Genomic DNA, 18245 nt, shown 5'->3' on the forward strand with positions numbered 1-18245 from the left:
GTTTTTGAAAGATGTATTAAGATATAATGAATCGCAATGTGTGGTATCTATTGTTGATAAGACCATTGTTTCTTGTGTTTGAGCATGGAGTTGCCCCACGATAGCCACTCACATGGGAAACCCCTAATCTTAACCAAGATATCAGTATTATGCCCACAGTTAAGAGAGATGAAAGGAGTGCAGGTTCACAGTTTCTGACTTAATCACACTGCCTAATTGCATTGATGCATTTTAATTTTAGGTGTAGGTATGTAGATGCTACTTACAGGTAAGTTCTGTAGCTGATCCAGCACCTGCCTGGCATGATACTCTTGGCTACAGTAAGTTTAACATTTGGAAATGCAGATGTTAACTGTGGTGATAGCCAGCTTATTGAATAAATTACTTGTTAAAAGGTGAAACCTGTGCCTCTGTTATTTTCCGGTTACTGCACGCTCGTGTGCTTTAGTTATACAGTTAGAAGCTGCAATAAAAACAGTCCATGTTCATTATGCAGCCAAATATTATGTAGCTGTTAGGACCTTGTGTTTGCCTGAATCTCTCAAGATGTTTCTCTGATAGCCAGTGTCAGCTAGCTGCTCATGCATCGCACTTGTACTTAGTAGTACTTCACTGGTTTTTTTTGTCATGTTTTTAATGGTGCAACAGTAGTTTCATTGCTTCCTTTTCTCTTTCCTGTTTCTAGTGGGTTTGCTGGATATCCATATCCCCATTCAGCCTCATATCCACCAACCACAGGCACTGCACAGCATCCTCCATATCCCAGCCAGTCTCCTGCTGCAGGTGTTGGTAAGAGATAAGGAACTCTTCGTTTTATAGGTTAAATGCCTGGAAATAATATTGTTGTAATAACTTAGGAGAAATGTAATTAAATCTTAATCAGTTTTGGATCATGATTTGTTTTTTGTAAAAAAGTACACATGCTCGGGTTGCTTATTTCTTGTTTGTTGGTCATGGTGGAGGGAAAAGGTTTTGCAGCTACATTCAGTCTTGGCAATTGCTAGAACTGATGTCAACCAATGACAATTGTCAAAATTTTTCCAGCAATTTTCTCACCTGAAAGAACTTTTTGGGGTTCCATTGGTGCAATATCTCTCCAGTATCTTAGCAAGTGGACATTTATCACTCATGAGTGTTGACTGACTACTTGGTCATGTAGGGCGCCACAGCAAACATGTTCATGTACAAAACTTGATGTCCAGACATTTATTTTCCAGCATAAATCATTACATTGATTAGGAGCAAAAACCCTGTCTGATTTTACCTCGTCTCCCCCTCCTCAGTCTAGGAGCCCCAAGTCCTATTATAATGTATCCTGACTGAGATCAAGCTAACTCAGCACAGACTAGGGATCAAATCCATGACCTTCTGATTTAAATGGTGCAGCATTTAACCATAAGATCATTAAGAGAGCTTCTTAATGTCACTGTGCTATATCAGGAACAGAAACCTTAACTGACCTCTGGCTTCCAACACATCATGCATCAGAAGCCTTATTAAGGTTAACAGAAAGGAACCTTCTACATTTGCTGACTCTAATAAACTTGAGACACTTCTGTTCAGCCAGACGCCAGCACAATTCTGCACTGGAAAACTTGTCTCTTATTCTTATACCAAGCACTGTACAATGTACAGAAATCCTGAATGAGATTGCCCAAGGTGTAAAACCAGCAGTTCTAAATAACTTGATTTTGTATATTTATTAGTATGAGTTATTTGTTTTAATGGAAAATCATAGAGGATCATTCCATGTGTTTTGTACTCATTTAAACTCATTTAAAAATTATGCTATTATTTCTACCCTTCTTTCTACTACTCCTCAACTCTCAACTCCACCTATCATTGTGTAGGTGTCCACATACACAGTCTTATGAGGAAGGATGAGCAGGTTGGGCCTATACACATTGGAGTTCAGAAGAATGAGAGGTGGTCTTATTGAGCCAAGTAAGATTCTGAGGGGCTTGACAGGATAAATGCTGAGAGGATCTTTTCCCTTATGGGCGAATCTTGAACTAGGAAGCATAGTTTCAGAATAAGAGCTCAACTAGAGGAGAAAATTCTTCACTCAGAGGATTGTGAATCTTTGTAATTTTCTACCATAGACAGTTGAGGATACTCAAGGCTGACATGGACAGATTTTTGAAGGATAGTAAATTCAAGAGTTATGGGGAACAGGTAGGAAACTGGAGTTGAGGACAAGATCTGGTCAGCCATAATCTTATTGAATGGGTGGATCAGGATCAAGCAGCTGTGTGGCCTATTCCTGCTATTTCTTATGTTCTTACACGTGTTGTTTTTCTAGTCAGGACTGGGAATTTATTGACAAAAGTAGAAATAATTTATTTACATGCTTTTAATTTTCATTGTTTGATTTAATTCTAACTTATGTCTTTGACCTGGTCAATGGTATTATTAACCAGTATTTTTTCTATATATTGACCATTGCACAGCTTAGAAGCTAAAAGACCTCCAGTTTGTGCCCATCGCATGGTTTTCAATTTCTTTCATTTCCTGCAACGTGCTTCTTTTAATAACAGGTTGTCATTCCATTGCCTTTCATAGAAGCACAGCCTTAAAACTTATGAATCTTCATTTACTCCTCTGAAGAGTTTATTGAGGATAAATTCGATATGAAGAAATAACGGGCTTTATCTGTGAATCTTGTCTTGAATCTTGAAATGACCATGAAAGATGGGTCAAAATGATCATTTTGCAATCTGCTCTAAATCTCAAGGACAGTAGATTGAGGTTTGCAGCAATGTCTGTTTCTCTTATGGACAGGTCCTTGGACAATCCATCAGACCCCATGGTATTTGGACCAACATGCAGTTTATGTTACAGGTCCTGCCAGAGATGGCACCATCAGTGAGGACATGATTCGTGCTTCTTTGATCTCTGCAGTTAGTGATAAGCTGCGCTGGCGGATGAAAGAAGAAATGGATCGTGCTCAGGCTGAACTTGATGCCCTCAAACGAACAGAAGAAGACTTGAAAAAAGGCCACCAGAAGCTGGAGATCATGGTCAATCACTTGGACCAAGAAATGGTAAGACAGAGCCATAGAGGAGGATTGCTATGCTTTTCAAAACTAGTAATCTAACAGGTCTCATCGCCAACCCCACAAGACATAGACCAGAAAGACCATCATAGTCATTGAAATTATTTCTGTGCATGTGTACCTGATCAGAGAATGGTGAGAGAAGAGCCGTCTCCTTTGTACAGAAATCTAAACCTAGGATTTAGTATGTATAATAATTAATGTCTGAAGTATGACCTATAACTTGGAACACTTTTTTATTATTCATTCATGGGATGTGGGCTTCGCTGGTTGTGCCAGCATTTATTGCCCATCCCTAGTTGCCCTTGAGAAGGTGGTGGTGAGCTGCCTTCTTGAACTGCTGCAGTCCATGTGGTGTAGGTACGCCCAGAGTGCTGTTAGGAGAGGAGTTCCAGGATTTTGACCCAGCGACAGTGAAGGCATGGCGGTGTTCCCATCTATCTGCTGCCCTTGTCCTTCTAGATGGTAGTGGTCGTGGGTTTGGAAGGTGCTGTCTCAGGAGCCTTGGTGAATTCCTGCAGTGCACCTTGTAGATGGTACACACTGCTGCTACTGTGCGTTGGTGGTGGAGGGAGTGAATGTTTGCGGATGTGGTGCCAATCAAGTGGACTGCTTTGTCCTGGGCGGTGTCAAGCTTCTTGAGTGTTGTGGAAGCTGTGCTTATCCAGGCAAGTGGAGAGTATTTTATCACACTCCTGACTTGTGCCTTGTAGATGGTGGACAGGCTTTGGGGAGTCAGGAGGTGAGTTACTTGCTGTTGGATATCTAGCCTTTGACCTGTTCTTGTAGCCACAATATTTATATGGCTAGTCCAGTTCAGTTTCTGGTCGATGATAACCCCAGGATATTGGTAGTGGGGGATTCAGTGATGGTAATGTCATTGAAGTCAAGGGGCGATGGTTGGACTCTCTTTTTGGAGATGGTCATTGCTTGGCACTTGTGTTGCGCTCATGTTGCTTGCCACTTGTCAGCCTAAGTCTGGATATTGTCCAGGTCTTGCTGCATTTGGACATGGACTGCTTCAGTATCTGAGCAATTGCAAATGGTGCTGAATTTGTAATCATCAGCAAACATCCCCATTTCTGACTTTATGATGGAAGGAAGGTCATTGATGAAGCAGTTGAAGATGGTTGGGCCTGAGGAACTCCTGCAGTGATGTCCTGGAGCTGAGATGACTGACCTCCAGTGACCACAACCATCTTCCTTTGTGCTAGGTATGACTCCAACCAGTGGAGAGTTTTCCCCCTGATTCCCATTGACTCCAGTTTTGCTAGGGCGCCTTGATGCCACACCCTGTCAAATGCGGTCTTGATGTCAAGGACGGTCACTCTCACCTCACCTCAGGAGTTCAGCTCTTTTGCCCATGTTTGAACCAAGGCTGTAATGAGGTCAGGAGCTGAGTGGCCCTGACAGAACCCAAACTGGGTGTCTGTGAGCAGGTTATTGTTAAGCAAGTGCCACTTGATAGCATTGTTGATGACCCCTTCCATCACTTTACTGATGATGGAGAGTAGACTGATGGGGCAGTAATTGGCCGGGTTGGATTTGTCCTGTGCTTTGTGTACAGGATACCTGGGCAATTTTCCACATAGCCGGGTAGATGCCAGTGTTGTAGCAGTACTGGAACAGCTTGGCTAGGGGCGCGGCAAGTTCTGGAGCACAGGTCTTCTGTATTATTGCTGGAATATTATCAGGGCCCATAGCCTTTGCAGTATCCATGCCTTCAGCCGTTTCTTGATGTCGTGTGGAGTGACTTGAATTGGCTGAAGACTGGCTTCTGTGATGCTGGGGACATATATACATTATTCAACTTTTAGCCAATTTACTGATGCGCTTGTTACTACTGGCACCAGTAAAATACCCTAGCTACAGACTAAAGCACATTTCCTTCGCTTTCCCCCTTGCTTTTCTAGATTGCCTCACATCTTGGGATCCAGCCTCATGACTGCTCTTTTAGATTGCTAACCTCTATTCTTCATTGCACATGCCATATATTGAAAAGGTTTCCTTGGAGAGTTAATGAATTAATGTGGGCTTGACTTAGGGTAGCACTGTAAAAGTACAGTTGTGACTGACACTCAGACGTTTTTGAAATTTGTTGCATCAATGTCCTTCTGTGTGGTTTATAAGTTACATTCCTGTTAAATACCATATCATTTTATACAAATCTGATTGCTCTACCTGTTGTATTGTTTGAGATTTCATTGACTCAAAATCTGTCATTTTCTTAGTCTGAGGTAGACAAGAATATTGAAATACTGAGGAGAAAGGACGACGAGCTGAGTATTGCCCTGGAGAAAATGGAAAGCCAGTCTGAAAATAATGACATTGATGAGGTGGTTGTGCCGACAGCACCTCTCTACAAACAGATTCTTAATCTTTATGCAGAGGAGAATGCCATTGAGGACACCATTTTCTACCTGGGTGAAGCACTGAGACGTGATGTCATTGACCTGGAAGTCTTTTTGAAGGTAATTAAAGACTGAAATGATGTGGCAGCACTTTTTTCCCCTGACTACTCTTACAGGGTCTCGGTACATTGAACATTAATGCGGTCACATTATAAGAAAAATGGAGAGCAGACATGGTCCAATTTATTCCTGACCAATAAATTTGACTTGAATCTGAAATTACAAAACAAGTTGAAACAGTCACATTGCTGCACTGTTGTCTTACTGGATGTAAACACCACCTCAGAATAAACTCAGTCACTGAGACATCCCTGAGTCCCATGGACTGAAATTACTGCAGGATTTATTACTGAGTTGCAAACTTGCTGGCACTGTGTTTGAATGAGAGGACTGTATCTGTTGTAATGAGGTCTACTATCTCCCAGTCCAACATCATGAGCAGTGCCAAGGTCTAAACATGAACTCTTCCGGAACAGTACTGTGTGAGCATCCTGATGTTTGTCTACTTCCTTTGTCGAGAAAACTGTGTGAGCAGATGTTTGCCAGAGAGCATGTTGTATGTTTAAACGGATGTTTGAGAAATATACATCCACGATCTGTAGTTCTCCTTTACCCTTTCTTTTTCAGGGAGAGATGAGAAACCATATTCTCCACAACATATTAATGCAATTAAATACTGTAATATGTAAAGTGTCTGCCATGTGTCCTCTGAGGACTGTGATCTCTTGACCATTTCTGAGCTCAGTAACTATTAGCATGCTTTGATCTAAAATTTATTTCTTGAATTATTGGTTTGTTAGAAACCTATGCCCCAAAATTAACAGTTAAGGTTTAAATAGATCTATAAGATTATAATGAGATTTATTAAAACTAAACCAGTTTTCCTGGAGTAATTTTCCTTTCTTCTAAATGTGTTATCAAATCAACATTAGTGCGTATTGTCTTAACATCTCCATTGTTACTGTATTCTGTTTGTGGCCGAGCAACCATGTGCTATTAAAATATTTTTTAAAAATCATTTGGGGGTAGGGGGGATGTTTTCACAAGATACACTCCAGATGAGGACTTGTCTAGTATTCTCCAGTTTCTCTTTTCCTCCCTCGTGCACTCTGAGCTCATCTTGTCCATGAGGCCCACTTCCTGCTCCGTCAACCCTTTTCCCATTAAATTGCTGACCACCCAGCTTCCTTGATTGGCTCCCATGTTAACTGATATTGTTAATGGTGTTCTGTTCTGAGTTACTGTGCCCAATCATCGCTTCTTGATGTTCAATGGCATCACCATCACTGAATCCCCCCACCATCAACATCCTGGGGGTTACCATTGACCAGAAGCTGAACTGGACTAGCCATATAAATACTGTGGCTACAAGAGCATGTCAGAGGCTAGGAATCCTGCGACAAGTAACTCACCTCCAGACTCCCCAATGCCTGTCCACAAGGCAAAAGCCAAGAGTGTGATGGAATACTCCCCACTTGCCTGGACAAGTACAGCTCCAACAACACTCAAAAAGCTTGACACTATCCAGGACAAAGCAGCCCATTTGATTGGCACCACATCCACAAACGTTCACTCCCTCCACCACCAACGCACAGTAGCAGCAGTGTATACCATCTATAAGGCACACTGCAGGAATTCACCAAGCCTCCTTAGACAGTACCTTCCAAACCCACGACCACTACCATCTAGAAGGACAAGCACAGCAGTTGGATGGGAATACCACATCTGGAAGTTCCCCTCCATGTCACTCACCATCCTGACTTGGAAATATATCACCATTCCTTCACTGTCGCTGGGTCAAAACCCTGGAACTTCATTCTTAACAGCACTGTGGGTGTACCTACACCACATGGACTGAAGCGGTTCAAGAAGGCAACTCACCACCACCTCAAGGGCAATAGGGATGGGCAATAAATGCTGGCCCAGCCAGCTAAGCCTACATCCCGTGAATGAATAATAAAAAAAAAATCTTCCTCCAACTCCTCACCACCATCATCCAGCTGAATGGGACTGCATTCACCCGGTTCCGTTCTTACCTCTTTAACATAGCCAGAGAATCACCTTCAGTGGCTTCTCCAGCTCTGGTATCCTCATCCTATTTCATTCTACATACTGCCTCACAAAAAACATCATCTGAAAACGCCATGTCAGTTTCTGCATATATATTGATGACACCCAGCTTTACCTCACCACCATCTCTCTTGACCCCTCCACTCACTAAATTATCAGACTGCTTGTCCTACATCTAGTACTGGATGAGCAGAAATAGTATCCAACTAATCATTAGATTGAAATCTTTGTCTTTAGTCCCTATCACAAACACCGACTCCCTCTCTCTCCCTGGCACTATCTTGAGGCTAAACCTTAGTGTCATTATTTGACTCTGAGATGAGTTTCCACCCACATATCTGCAGCATCAGTAAAACTGCCTCCATAACATTGCTCAATTCTGCACTTGCCTGAGCTCATTAGCTGCTGAAACCCTCATCCATGTCTTTGTCACCTTTGGATTTAACTATTCCAACATACTGCAGGCTGGCCTCCCACTTTCTACCCTTCGTAAACTTGAGGCCATCCAAAACTTTGCTGCCCATATATTAACTCAACCATCACTCTTGTGCTCCATGACCTACATTGGCTCCTGGTTAAGCAATGTCATGATTTTAAAATATGCATCCTTGTTTCCAAATCACATCATGACCTGGTCTCTCCCTATTGTTGTAATCTCCTCCAGCCCCAGAACCCTCCAAAACATCTGCACACCTCTAATTCTGGCCCTTTGGGCACCCATTAGGACACTATTAGTGGCAGTGCCTTCAGCTGCCAAGGCCTAAGCTCTGAAATTCCACCCCTAACCCCCCCCCACCCCCCCCCCCCCCCCTCACTCTCTCTCCTTTTAAGACACTCCCTCATATCTATCTCTTTGACCAAATTTTTGCTCATCTGTCCTAATATCTCCTTATGTGGTTCGATGCTAAATTTTGTTTTATACTACTCCTGTGAAGTTCCTTGGTTCATTTTTACTATATAGATGTAAGATTTTGTTGAAGTTGTTATCAAGATCCCTTGGTTTTATTTGTTCAAAAGCAAATGGAAATGCCTATGATATTGGCTGAATCTCCTTATCACAGAAGCAGGCCATTTGGCCCATTATGTCTATGCTGACCATTTAGTAAAGCTATTCGTAATTGTCCCACTCCCGCCTCTTTCTCCATAGCCCTGCAATTTTCTGCATTTATCGTATTTACCTTTTGAAAGTTACTATTTGATCTGCTTCCACGACTTTTTCAGGCATTGCAATCCAGATCATCAGAAATCACAGGGTAAAAGTTTTTATCTTCACCTTTCCTCTGGTTTGTTTGCCAGTTACGTTAAATCTGCATTCTCTGGTTACCAACCCTTCTGCCACTGGAAATGAATTTAATTATTTTGCTCTATTAAAGCCCTACATGATTTTGAATGCCCCTCTTAAATTTCCATTAACCACTACCCTAAAGAGAACATGCACAGCTTCCATTTGTAGAAACTTTGTAACAGTCTGAAACTGATGCCCTCAATCTAGGGGCGCGTTTATACCTCAGCCATTCAGTTTCACAATCACAGACATGTTAAGAATTTTAGACCTGCAAATGAAATGGTTAGGGAATCCTGTTTGGGAAAATAAGGGTTTTTGGAGCATCCAGCGAAGGAGTTTGTACAAGATGGAGCTATTTATACATTGCAGATCAAGGAGAGATTATGTACACAATTCAGCTGCTGACACAGTACTGATTGGAGAGAGGTTGTGTACACATTGGAGCTGCTCACAGAGTACTGATTAGAAGGGAGTGTATAGTCCGGCTGTTGATGTTCAAATAGACCTGGGTATTCTAGTTCATAAGTAACTGAAAGCTAACATGCAGGTGCAGCAAGCAATTAGGAAGGCAAATGGCATGTTAGCCTTTATTGCAAAAGGATTTAAGTACAGGAGTAAGCAAATCTTGCTGCAATTATATAGAGTCTTGGTGAGGCCACTCCTGGAGCATAGTGTGCAGTTTTGGCCTCCTTACCAAAGGAAGAATATATTGGCTATAGAGAAGTTGGAATGAAGGTTCACCAGACTAATCCCTGGGATGGGGGCATTGTCTTATGAGGAAAGATTAAGGAAACTATGCTTGTATCCTTTAGATTTTGAAGAATGAGAGGTGATCTTATTGAAGTGTACAAAACTCTTACAGGACTTGACAGGATAAATGCAGAAGTAATGTTCCCCCTGGCTTGGAGGGTCGAGGACCAGGGTACACTATCTCAGAATAAGAGGTAGACTATTTAGGACTTCTTCAGTCAGAGGGTGATGAATCTTTAGAATTCTGTACCCTGAGTGAAGGCTCAGTTATTGAGTATGTTCAAAGCAGAGTACGATAGATTTCTAGATACCAGTGACATTAAGAGAAATCGGGATAATGCAGGAAGATGGCGTTGAGGTAGAAGATCACCATGATCCAGTTAGATGGCGGAGCAGGCTTGAGGGGCCGAGTGGCCTACTGCTGCCCTATGTTCCTGTGTTCCTAGCTGTTCACACAGTACTGATAGGATGGGAGTGTATAATTCAGCTGCTGTCACAGTACTGATAGGAAGAGAATGTATAGTCTAGCTGATTTCACATTCCTGATGGGGGAGAAGTTGAGTTCACAATACTGAACGGAAGGGAGTGTCATTCTACTCCAGCTGCGCACACAGTACTGATTTAAGACAGTGTCATTACAGTCCAGCTACTCACAAGGAACTGATCGGGAAAGAGTGTCATTACATTCCAGCTGCGCTGTCAGTGCTGATCTGAAGAAAGTGTCATTGCAGTCCAGCTGTTCTCTCAGTACTGATAAGGAATACAATCCAGTTGTTCTCAGTATGCTCTGAAGGGACTGTCTATACAGTCTCAGTCCAGCTCCTCATATAGCACTGATCTGAAGGAAGCGTCATTATGGTCTAACTTCTCTTTCAGTGCTGATCGGAAAGAAGTGTCATTACAGTCCATAAACGCAAAATACTGCAGATGCTGGAAATCTGAAACAAAAACAAAAGTTGCTGGAAAAACTCAGCAGGTCTGACAGCATCTGTTTTCCAGCAATTTTTGTTTTTGTGTCATTACAGTCCAGCTGTTCTCTCAGTACTGATATGAAGGGAGTGTCCATTCCATCCAGCTGCTCTCACAGTACTGATTAGAAGGGACTGTCCAAACAGCCCAGTTCCTCACACAGTACCGCTCTGAAGGAAGTATCATTACAGTCCAGCTGTTCTGGACTGTACTGATAAGGGAATGTCCATACAGTCCAGTACTGATTGGAAGGGAGTTTATTACAGTCCAGCTGCTCTCTCTGTACTGATCAGAAGGGAATGTCATTACAGTCCAGTTTCTCACTCAGTATTGATCACAAGGCAGTGTCATTGCAGTCCAGCTGCTCACAGAGTACTGATCAGAAGGGAGTGTCTGTAGTCTAGCTATGACACAGTACTGATTGGAAAGGTGTGTCTATATAGTCCAGTTGCTCTCATTACTGATGGGAGAGGATGTACACATAGTGGAGCAGTTCATACGTTATAGATCGGATACAGTATGTGTACACAATTGAGCTGCTCACACAGTATTGATAAGAGAGTCAGTGGGGCTGCTCATACAGTAGAGATTGGGGAGGGGTTGTGTACACAATGGGGCTGCTTGTACAGTATAGTTTGGGGAGGAGTTGTGTATAGATTGGGGCTGCTCATACAGTACCGATTCGGGGGAATTATGCACGCAGTTGGGCTGCTTACAATACTGAGGTGGAGGTGATATAGAAGAATTTTAAGAAGCACTAGAACTTGAAAACTGTCCCCAGTATGATCATTACCTGCCCTAGTGCCCTCAGAGTTACCAGTGGAGAGTTGAATGTTTTGGGGTGGCAGATTGTTTAGGGAGATTGCTCCTCATACTTCATTAGATTCACTTTAATGTTTGGTAATTAACTGGTTCTAGACAGTTGGAACATATTGTTGTTAAAGTTTGTATTAACCTTCATGGTCTGTTGGGAGATCCATTATTAAGACAGCTGTATTAAAATCCCTCCCCTTCCACCAACCAAAAGAAATGCTCATATTTATGCTAAGTTGAGTTTTATTTAGCTGAGAAAATGACAGTGCAAACCTTTTACTTGCTTCCATGTGTTTTGTTGGACAGAATTACTTTGATATTTGCAATCTTTTGCCTTCTGTATCAAAACATTAGATGAGTTAGGTAAGCACATCCACTGAACAAAGCAAACAGTCTTTTTTTTGACATAGATTACATCATTGGTCAATATACGGGGTTTCCCTAGACACTATTTGCAAGGCATCTCTGCAGAATAATTAACTTGCTTTAATTTTGTACTCCTGATATGACAGAACTCTGGTGATCCAGGTCAGAGCCTGCACTCTCCATTTATGTGTGACCAAAATAATTCAATGTAGAAGCAAAATACTGCAGAAGCTGAAATCTGAAATAAAAACAGAAAATGCTGGAAAAATTCAGCAGGTCAGGCAGCATCTGTGGAGAAAGAGACAAGAGTTAAAGTGTCAGGTTGATAACCTTTTGTTGGGAAAAGTTAGAGATGTAACAGATTTAAGCAAGTATAGAGGGAGAGACATTGAAGAAACCAAAACCCAGATTGGGTGATTGCTTTGTAAAACGCCTCTGGTCAGTGTGCACGCATGACTCCGAGCTTCCCGTTGACTGTTATTTTAATTCTCTGCACCCCTCCCACTCTGACCTTTTTTTCTTTGACCTCCTACATTGTTCTAATGAAGCTCAATTTAAGCTTGAGAAACAGCACCTAATCTTTCAGTTTGGCACTTTACAATGTTCCAGACTCAACATTGAGTTCAACTGTTGCAGATCATAGTGCCTTCCCCCATTTTCCTTCGATGGCAGCTGTTGGTGATGACTCTGTTTTTCTCATTCGCACCTCCTCCAGACCCATCTTTTGTTTCTTCACTTGTTCCATTACTACCTCCTCTTGTATGGCATTATCACCCCTTTTTAATCTTCCTGCCTTCTCCCCTGTCACCGACCTTCCTTTTGCTCTCCCCCAATTCACCCTGCTCTGACTTGTTTAAAAACCTGTTGGCCTTTATTGCAAGGGGCATAGAGTATAAAAATAGGAAAGTCTTGCTACAACTGTACAGAACATTGGTGAGACCTGGAGTACTGCCTCTTGCACTTTTCACTGCACCCTTATCGCTCACCCATCAGCACTCCCTGGGTCTTAGGACTCAGGTCTAACATCCAGATACTCCACTGCACCCTCACATACCAGCCAACGCTGCCAGCATCTCACCCACCTCTTGCTTTCTTCAGCTATGGCAGCACAACCAAAAACAGTGATGCAAAATCACTAAGCTTCTGCCCCCTCTTGAAGGACAAGATGGCACACAATAGATCAGAGCAGAGTAAAAGTGGCAGAGGATTAGAGCACCTGCATCTCCTGACTGCTATTGAGACACTCTTGGCATCATGCACCAGAATCTTTTTCTTCAGGTGTTACTAAGAACATTGTGGGGCCATATGTTCCTGCCTGACGCCACTTTCCTAGCTAGCTCTCATCTTGAGAACTGACATGATGAGCAAACTGGTCTGAACATGGACCTCTTCTTTCCATCCACCGCCATTCTGATATTCTGCTTTCAGACACCCAAGAACCTTCTTCTGTCTAGGCACAAGCAGCTCGAGGAGGAGGAGAAGAACAACACAGCGCTGATGAAGAGGCCCCGTCACTTGACCTGACACTCGAGATCACCAGCTAAGATAGGCATTTAGAGGCTACAATGGAGTTGAGATTTGCATATGGAGAGTCACCAGGCACGTGTGGGCTGCAGTCTCGCCAGGAGTTAAAGTACAGTTTCCCAGTTCACCAGATAGCATGGTCGCAAGCAGGTTCTGCCGCAGGGGACTTGGATGAAGACCTCAATGGGACAGCATACAGGCAAGCCCTTGAAAGCATGCACACACATGCTCGGATCATTGACAAATCTGCCAGACAGCTTCCTGTCACTGTCATGGTGCACGGAGAAGTCTGACAAACTTGGTAGAGGACATCGCACACAGCTACCCCTTTCTGCTCCGTCTCATGTTGCAGACTTGGGCACTGCCACTGCTGACCCCATAACTGTTGCAGCCTTTCTGTGGACAGAACACTTAATATTCTGCCTCCCAGGGAAGATGCAGCAACACTTCCTGCCAAATGCAACAATTCACCACACTTCCAAAAATACTCCTGCCTACTTCCAGGCAATTTGCAATAGCAGAAGTTTTTTCAAAATCAATCTACCTGCACATTGGTGTCGTGGCCTGTTAAATATCATGGTGCAGAGTCCATCTTGCAGCTCAGCTTTCAATCTTTGCAGAATGATGCGCACATTAGTTTAATGGCCCTATGTGGTCCAAATGGGGAAATCCACTGTCACATCGGCTGGCAGGGCTTCAGATTAGTGCCAAAACATTTGTTTCTGGTGCACGCGTGGAATGCTCCTGAAAGGACCCTTCTCATGATGGCTTGCTGTGCGGGAAGTAGCTGGAGGCGCAGCGTGCCCCAAGTAAAGTATGCTAGACTTCCATAGGACTATGGAAAACAGATTCACTCCCATGGTATCTGGGTAATGCCCAAGGGAGGTAGCAAGCCAGTCAATTCAAATATAAGTATCTTGTAGATTTTATTTATTCACGTTTGATTGGCAGCTCTTTCAGTTTAAAAAGCACAAAATAAATTGAGAAATCTGTCATAAGCAATTGGGACTATAAGCTTGAGGGACTCCATGAATAGTCAGCATCAAACTGCCACATAGAATTCAGGAACCTTGTATCCAGTCAGTTCATATTATCACAACCGATACATTTTTGTATATTACTATCTTCTGAGGGTATCAGGAGCAGTTATATTAATTACTGCGTATTTACAATGTGTCAGTGCTATTTTACTATTTAAGATATCTGGTGGTTTATTGCCTAAATTACAATATAACAACTCCAAAATTAAAGGTCACATGAAAGTATGATAAAAACCAGTAAGGCAAAAGGGTTTTTATTAATCCTTGGTCTCATTATAATATACGTATTAGGAAAATAAACATTTTATTCTATACCTAGCTGCCTAATTGCTCAAGAATGAGATCCCTCATAGTAACTAGGAAAACTTACTGGAGAAACAGAGAATCCCTGTGAGAAATTTTCATCTCAAACACAAGTAGCATGTGAATTCAGTTACCATTCTGGGAATTTAAAGAACAACCTACACCTCTAACCAAATACAAAACAGAGCACCTGCTTTTTGAACCACAGTACTGTAAGTTTGCAAACTTAGATTTTCTAGTTTGTTACCACTACAGAAGTTACTAAATTTTTTTCTCCTCTCCACAGCATGTGCGTCTCTTGTCTCGTAAACAGTTCCAGCTTCGAGCATTGATGCAGAAAGCAAGAAAAACAGCTGGTCTTAGTGACTTGTACTGAGCAATTCTTTGTGTGGCTCAAGTCAGGTCTGACTTATTTTCTCTCTCACTTGTCTGCAATTAACCAGTTTCAAAGAAAAAAGGATAAGTTATTGCATATTCCTACTGTAAATTATGTTGACTTTCTGATTGATTATGTTTTCTTCCCTTTAAAAGTTTTTTGTTGGGGGACTTTGTATTTACTTGTAGCCTCCTGGAGAAGCAACTTAGCAATTGGAATAAAGATTCTTTAAATTTCGAGCTTACTGACATTGTGTTGGGGGCTTTTATCAAAGTTATTCTTTTTAACTGTGGCAGTTTTTTTTTAAATCATTGATTATGGCCTTTGTTGAAGCAGCTGATGTCTTATCCAAGGCAGTTGCCAAGGCATTAAAGTGCCCTTCATCACCTGCAGAAATGGAAGGAATAGGACAGACAGCTCATTACCCAGTAAGAAGCAGGGGGGGGGGGGGGGGAAGTTAGATTTAAAAACTTGAGAAAGAATTGTTTGGAATCTAATGTCCTAGGGCTGTATCAATGTACATGCTTGACCCTTATCATTTTGAATAGACGGAAGTGGCAAGTTTTATGTTGCTACACCAGGTGATCTGGAGCATATGATCCTCTATCACTTCTTTTTTTGTCAGGCTCTGTGGGACTTCCCTGTGTCAGTCCAAAGTTTTGGCTGCACAGTTCCCTCTAGATTTCTGAAAAAATTATCCTTGGTCACCACTCTTTCATCTGCATTAACTGCAGGCACAAAGACAGCTTCTGTGATGTCAGACTGCCTGCCCATTGTTGAGGGTGAGCTGAAATGTCTTCCAGAATCACAATCGTTACAGTGCAGGAGGCCATTTGCCCATCAAGTCTGCACTTTCTCTGAAAGGGCATTCTACCCGGTCCTACTCCCCTGCCTTATCCCTGTAACCTTGCACATTCTTTCTTTTCAGATAGCCATCCAGTTCCTTTTTGAATAGCTCATTCGAACCTGCCTCCACCGTCCCCTCAGGAAGTTCATTCCAGACTTTACCCACCCTTTGGGTGAAAAACGATTTCCACACATCACTTTTACTCCTTTTGCCAATTATATTGAATTGTTGAGAAAAGCCCCTGTCCACCATAATCGTACTCCCTTGCCACTTACACCAGCCGCCCCATCCCTGGCTACTCACCCAAACTAATCTTGAGCTGTGCAAAACCTTGTATTCTCTTTAAACATGATCTGAACTTCAAGCACTGCAACATGGTTCACCTCTGCCTAACCACTGCCCAAACTCTTATCAATTTAACCACCTTATATTTCACCCCTCTCCTATTTTTACTTAGTTCTGTTGAAGAGTCATGAGGACGCGAAACGTCAACTGTACTCTTCTCCGCCGATGCTGCCAGACCTGCTGAGTTTTTCCAGGTATTTTAAATTTTGGATTTCCAGCATCCGCAGTTTTTTATTTTTATCTCTGTTTTTAATTGACTGCCACTTCTCTTCAAGAAATGCCTACTTTGAAGAAGTTTTGTTTACTGTCAGGATTTTCGAATCTTTTTGCCTTGTTCACCTTCATTGCTTTCTATTTCTCTCCTAGTCTTTGACAAGGTTACTAAAACCCACTTTCACAGCCATATTTCCTTTCTCAGTGACTGTCTCCGTCTCCGACTTACCTCACGTGTCCTCACTTATCACCCCATCAGCCTCCGCGTTCAAAGGATCATCCCCCGCCATTTCCACCAACTCCAGCATGATGCCACCACCAAACACATCTTCTCTTCACCCCACCCCCCGGCAGCATTCCGTAGGGATCCTTCCCTCCGGGACACCCTGGTCCACTCCTCCAACACCCCCTACTCCTAAACCCCCTCCTACGGCACCTCCCCATGCGAACGCAATATATGCAACACCTGCCCCTTCACTTCCTCTCTCCTTGCTAAGATTGACACTTATTATGCACATTACTTGAATGGAGATTTATTTGTTACTTTATACTCATCGACGTGGAGGTGAACCTGTTTTGTAACATTAGCAACAGGGATTGGTAAAAAGCCAGTAATTGAAGTCACATTGTAAATTTGAATACTGCAATCTCCACATATTGAACAAAGTGTTCCTTTTACTGCTGGAAGGTTGCTGGCAGATGACCAGCTGATACTTAATTCTCAGGTCTATTTCCAGTCTGTTAGCCATATACCACTTCATGCAGGTGGCAAGGATAGCATCCAATTACTGTCCAACCAATAACAGCTTACATTAATATTGCATTCATTGTTTCAAAGCACTTCCTAACGGAGAGGTTAAACTCAGCTGAAGAAATGAGAGAGGATATGGTTGAACTGATGGGGCAATAGATGAAGTTTGAGAAGGTAAGAGAAGAAAGTGATTTCAAAATGGAATTCCATTGGATAGGTATGCAGTGGCTGAAAGATAAACTTGCAATCTGAATGTTACAGTAATGAACAGAAACATGGAGGCCATGGAATGGAATGTGCAAACTGGAAAAACTGTCCAAAACAGGATAAGAGGAGGAATGAGTTCTGACAATAGTCATAAACCTGAAATGTTAACACAGTTCATCTCCATAGATGCTGCCAGACCTGCCAAGTATTTCCTATTTGTAGTATACCAAAATTATTAATTTCAATGATATATTAATATATTCTTGATATATTCTGTAACAGGCAAGTGTGCAGCATGAATTATGATCACTGAGCATGAAAAAAATTGTTTAATTCAACCACAATTATCTAACAACCTTTTGATGTTTATTCCTCAGTTATGTGTGCTGAGTTCCAACCAGATACTAATGCAAATGCAGATTAAAGATTTTTGAAGTGGAGATGAAAAGTAATGCCCAACTTGTGTCCACAACATCATAGGTCATAGTTGTTAAAAAAGTCCTTTTGTAAGACTGAGTTTTTGCAGTCCCAGCAGCGAGAGATCATTGTAGGCTGCAACACCTTGAATATCCCACAGGCTGCACAAACATTTGACAAATGCTGAGTTTGTCAAGACATCAGAAATTTACCCCTGCAGGTCCTTAAGTTTATTTGGGAAATTTGGAGAAAATATTAGAGCTTCTCTGGACTGTGTTGCCATGGTACACTGCACAGACTCCAAGTGCACTACACCTTTAGATCACCTTGACCACAATAAAACAGCAGGTCTCCAGGGAATCTGACACAATGAACGGGGCATCCCCATAGACATTTCTAAAAAATCGGTAGAAATCCTTTTCATTTTTTCCCAAGACCTTAAAAACTGAGGCACTGTTTTTCATCCTTCACCTATTATTCCTGCAATCTTTTTGCTTTACAA

The 18245-nt window shown here is 42.2% G+C and overlaps 1 protein-coding gene and 1 long non-coding RNA gene across 2 annotated transcripts in view; both read left to right on the plus strand.

Annotated features, from left to right (window-relative positions):
• Nucleotides 1-15207, plus strand: part of tsg101a (tumor susceptibility 101a) — a 151706-nt gene extending 136499 nt beyond the window's left edge. The window contains exons 7-10 of the mRNA XM_041197785.1: nucleotides 686-789; nucleotides 2842-3044; nucleotides 5288-5527; nucleotides 14874-15207. Of these exons, the coding sequence (XP_041053719.1) occupies nucleotides 686-789; nucleotides 2842-3044; nucleotides 5288-5527; nucleotides 14874-14963 (637 nt within the window). The 3' untranslated portion in view covers nucleotides 14964-15207. The remainder of the gene's footprint in view (nucleotides 1-685; nucleotides 790-2841; nucleotides 3045-5287; nucleotides 5528-14873) is intronic.
• A 1532-nt stretch (nucleotides 15208-16739) lies between these two features.
• LOC121282783 lies at nucleotides 16740-17774 on the plus strand. The gene is made up of 2 exons (XR_005944141.1): nucleotides 16740-17293; nucleotides 17381-17774. It is a non-coding gene; the product is annotated as an uncharacterized LOC121282783 (long non-coding RNA).
• Nucleotides 17775-18245: the final 471 nt, after the last annotated feature.

Source organism: Carcharodon carcharias, chromosome 10 (assembly GCF_017639515.1).
Source record: "Carcharodon carcharias isolate sCarCar2 chromosome 10, sCarCar2.pri, whole genome shotgun sequence".
Taxonomy (NCBI): Eukaryota; Metazoa; Chordata; class Chondrichthyes; order Lamniformes; family Lamnidae; genus Carcharodon; species Carcharodon carcharias.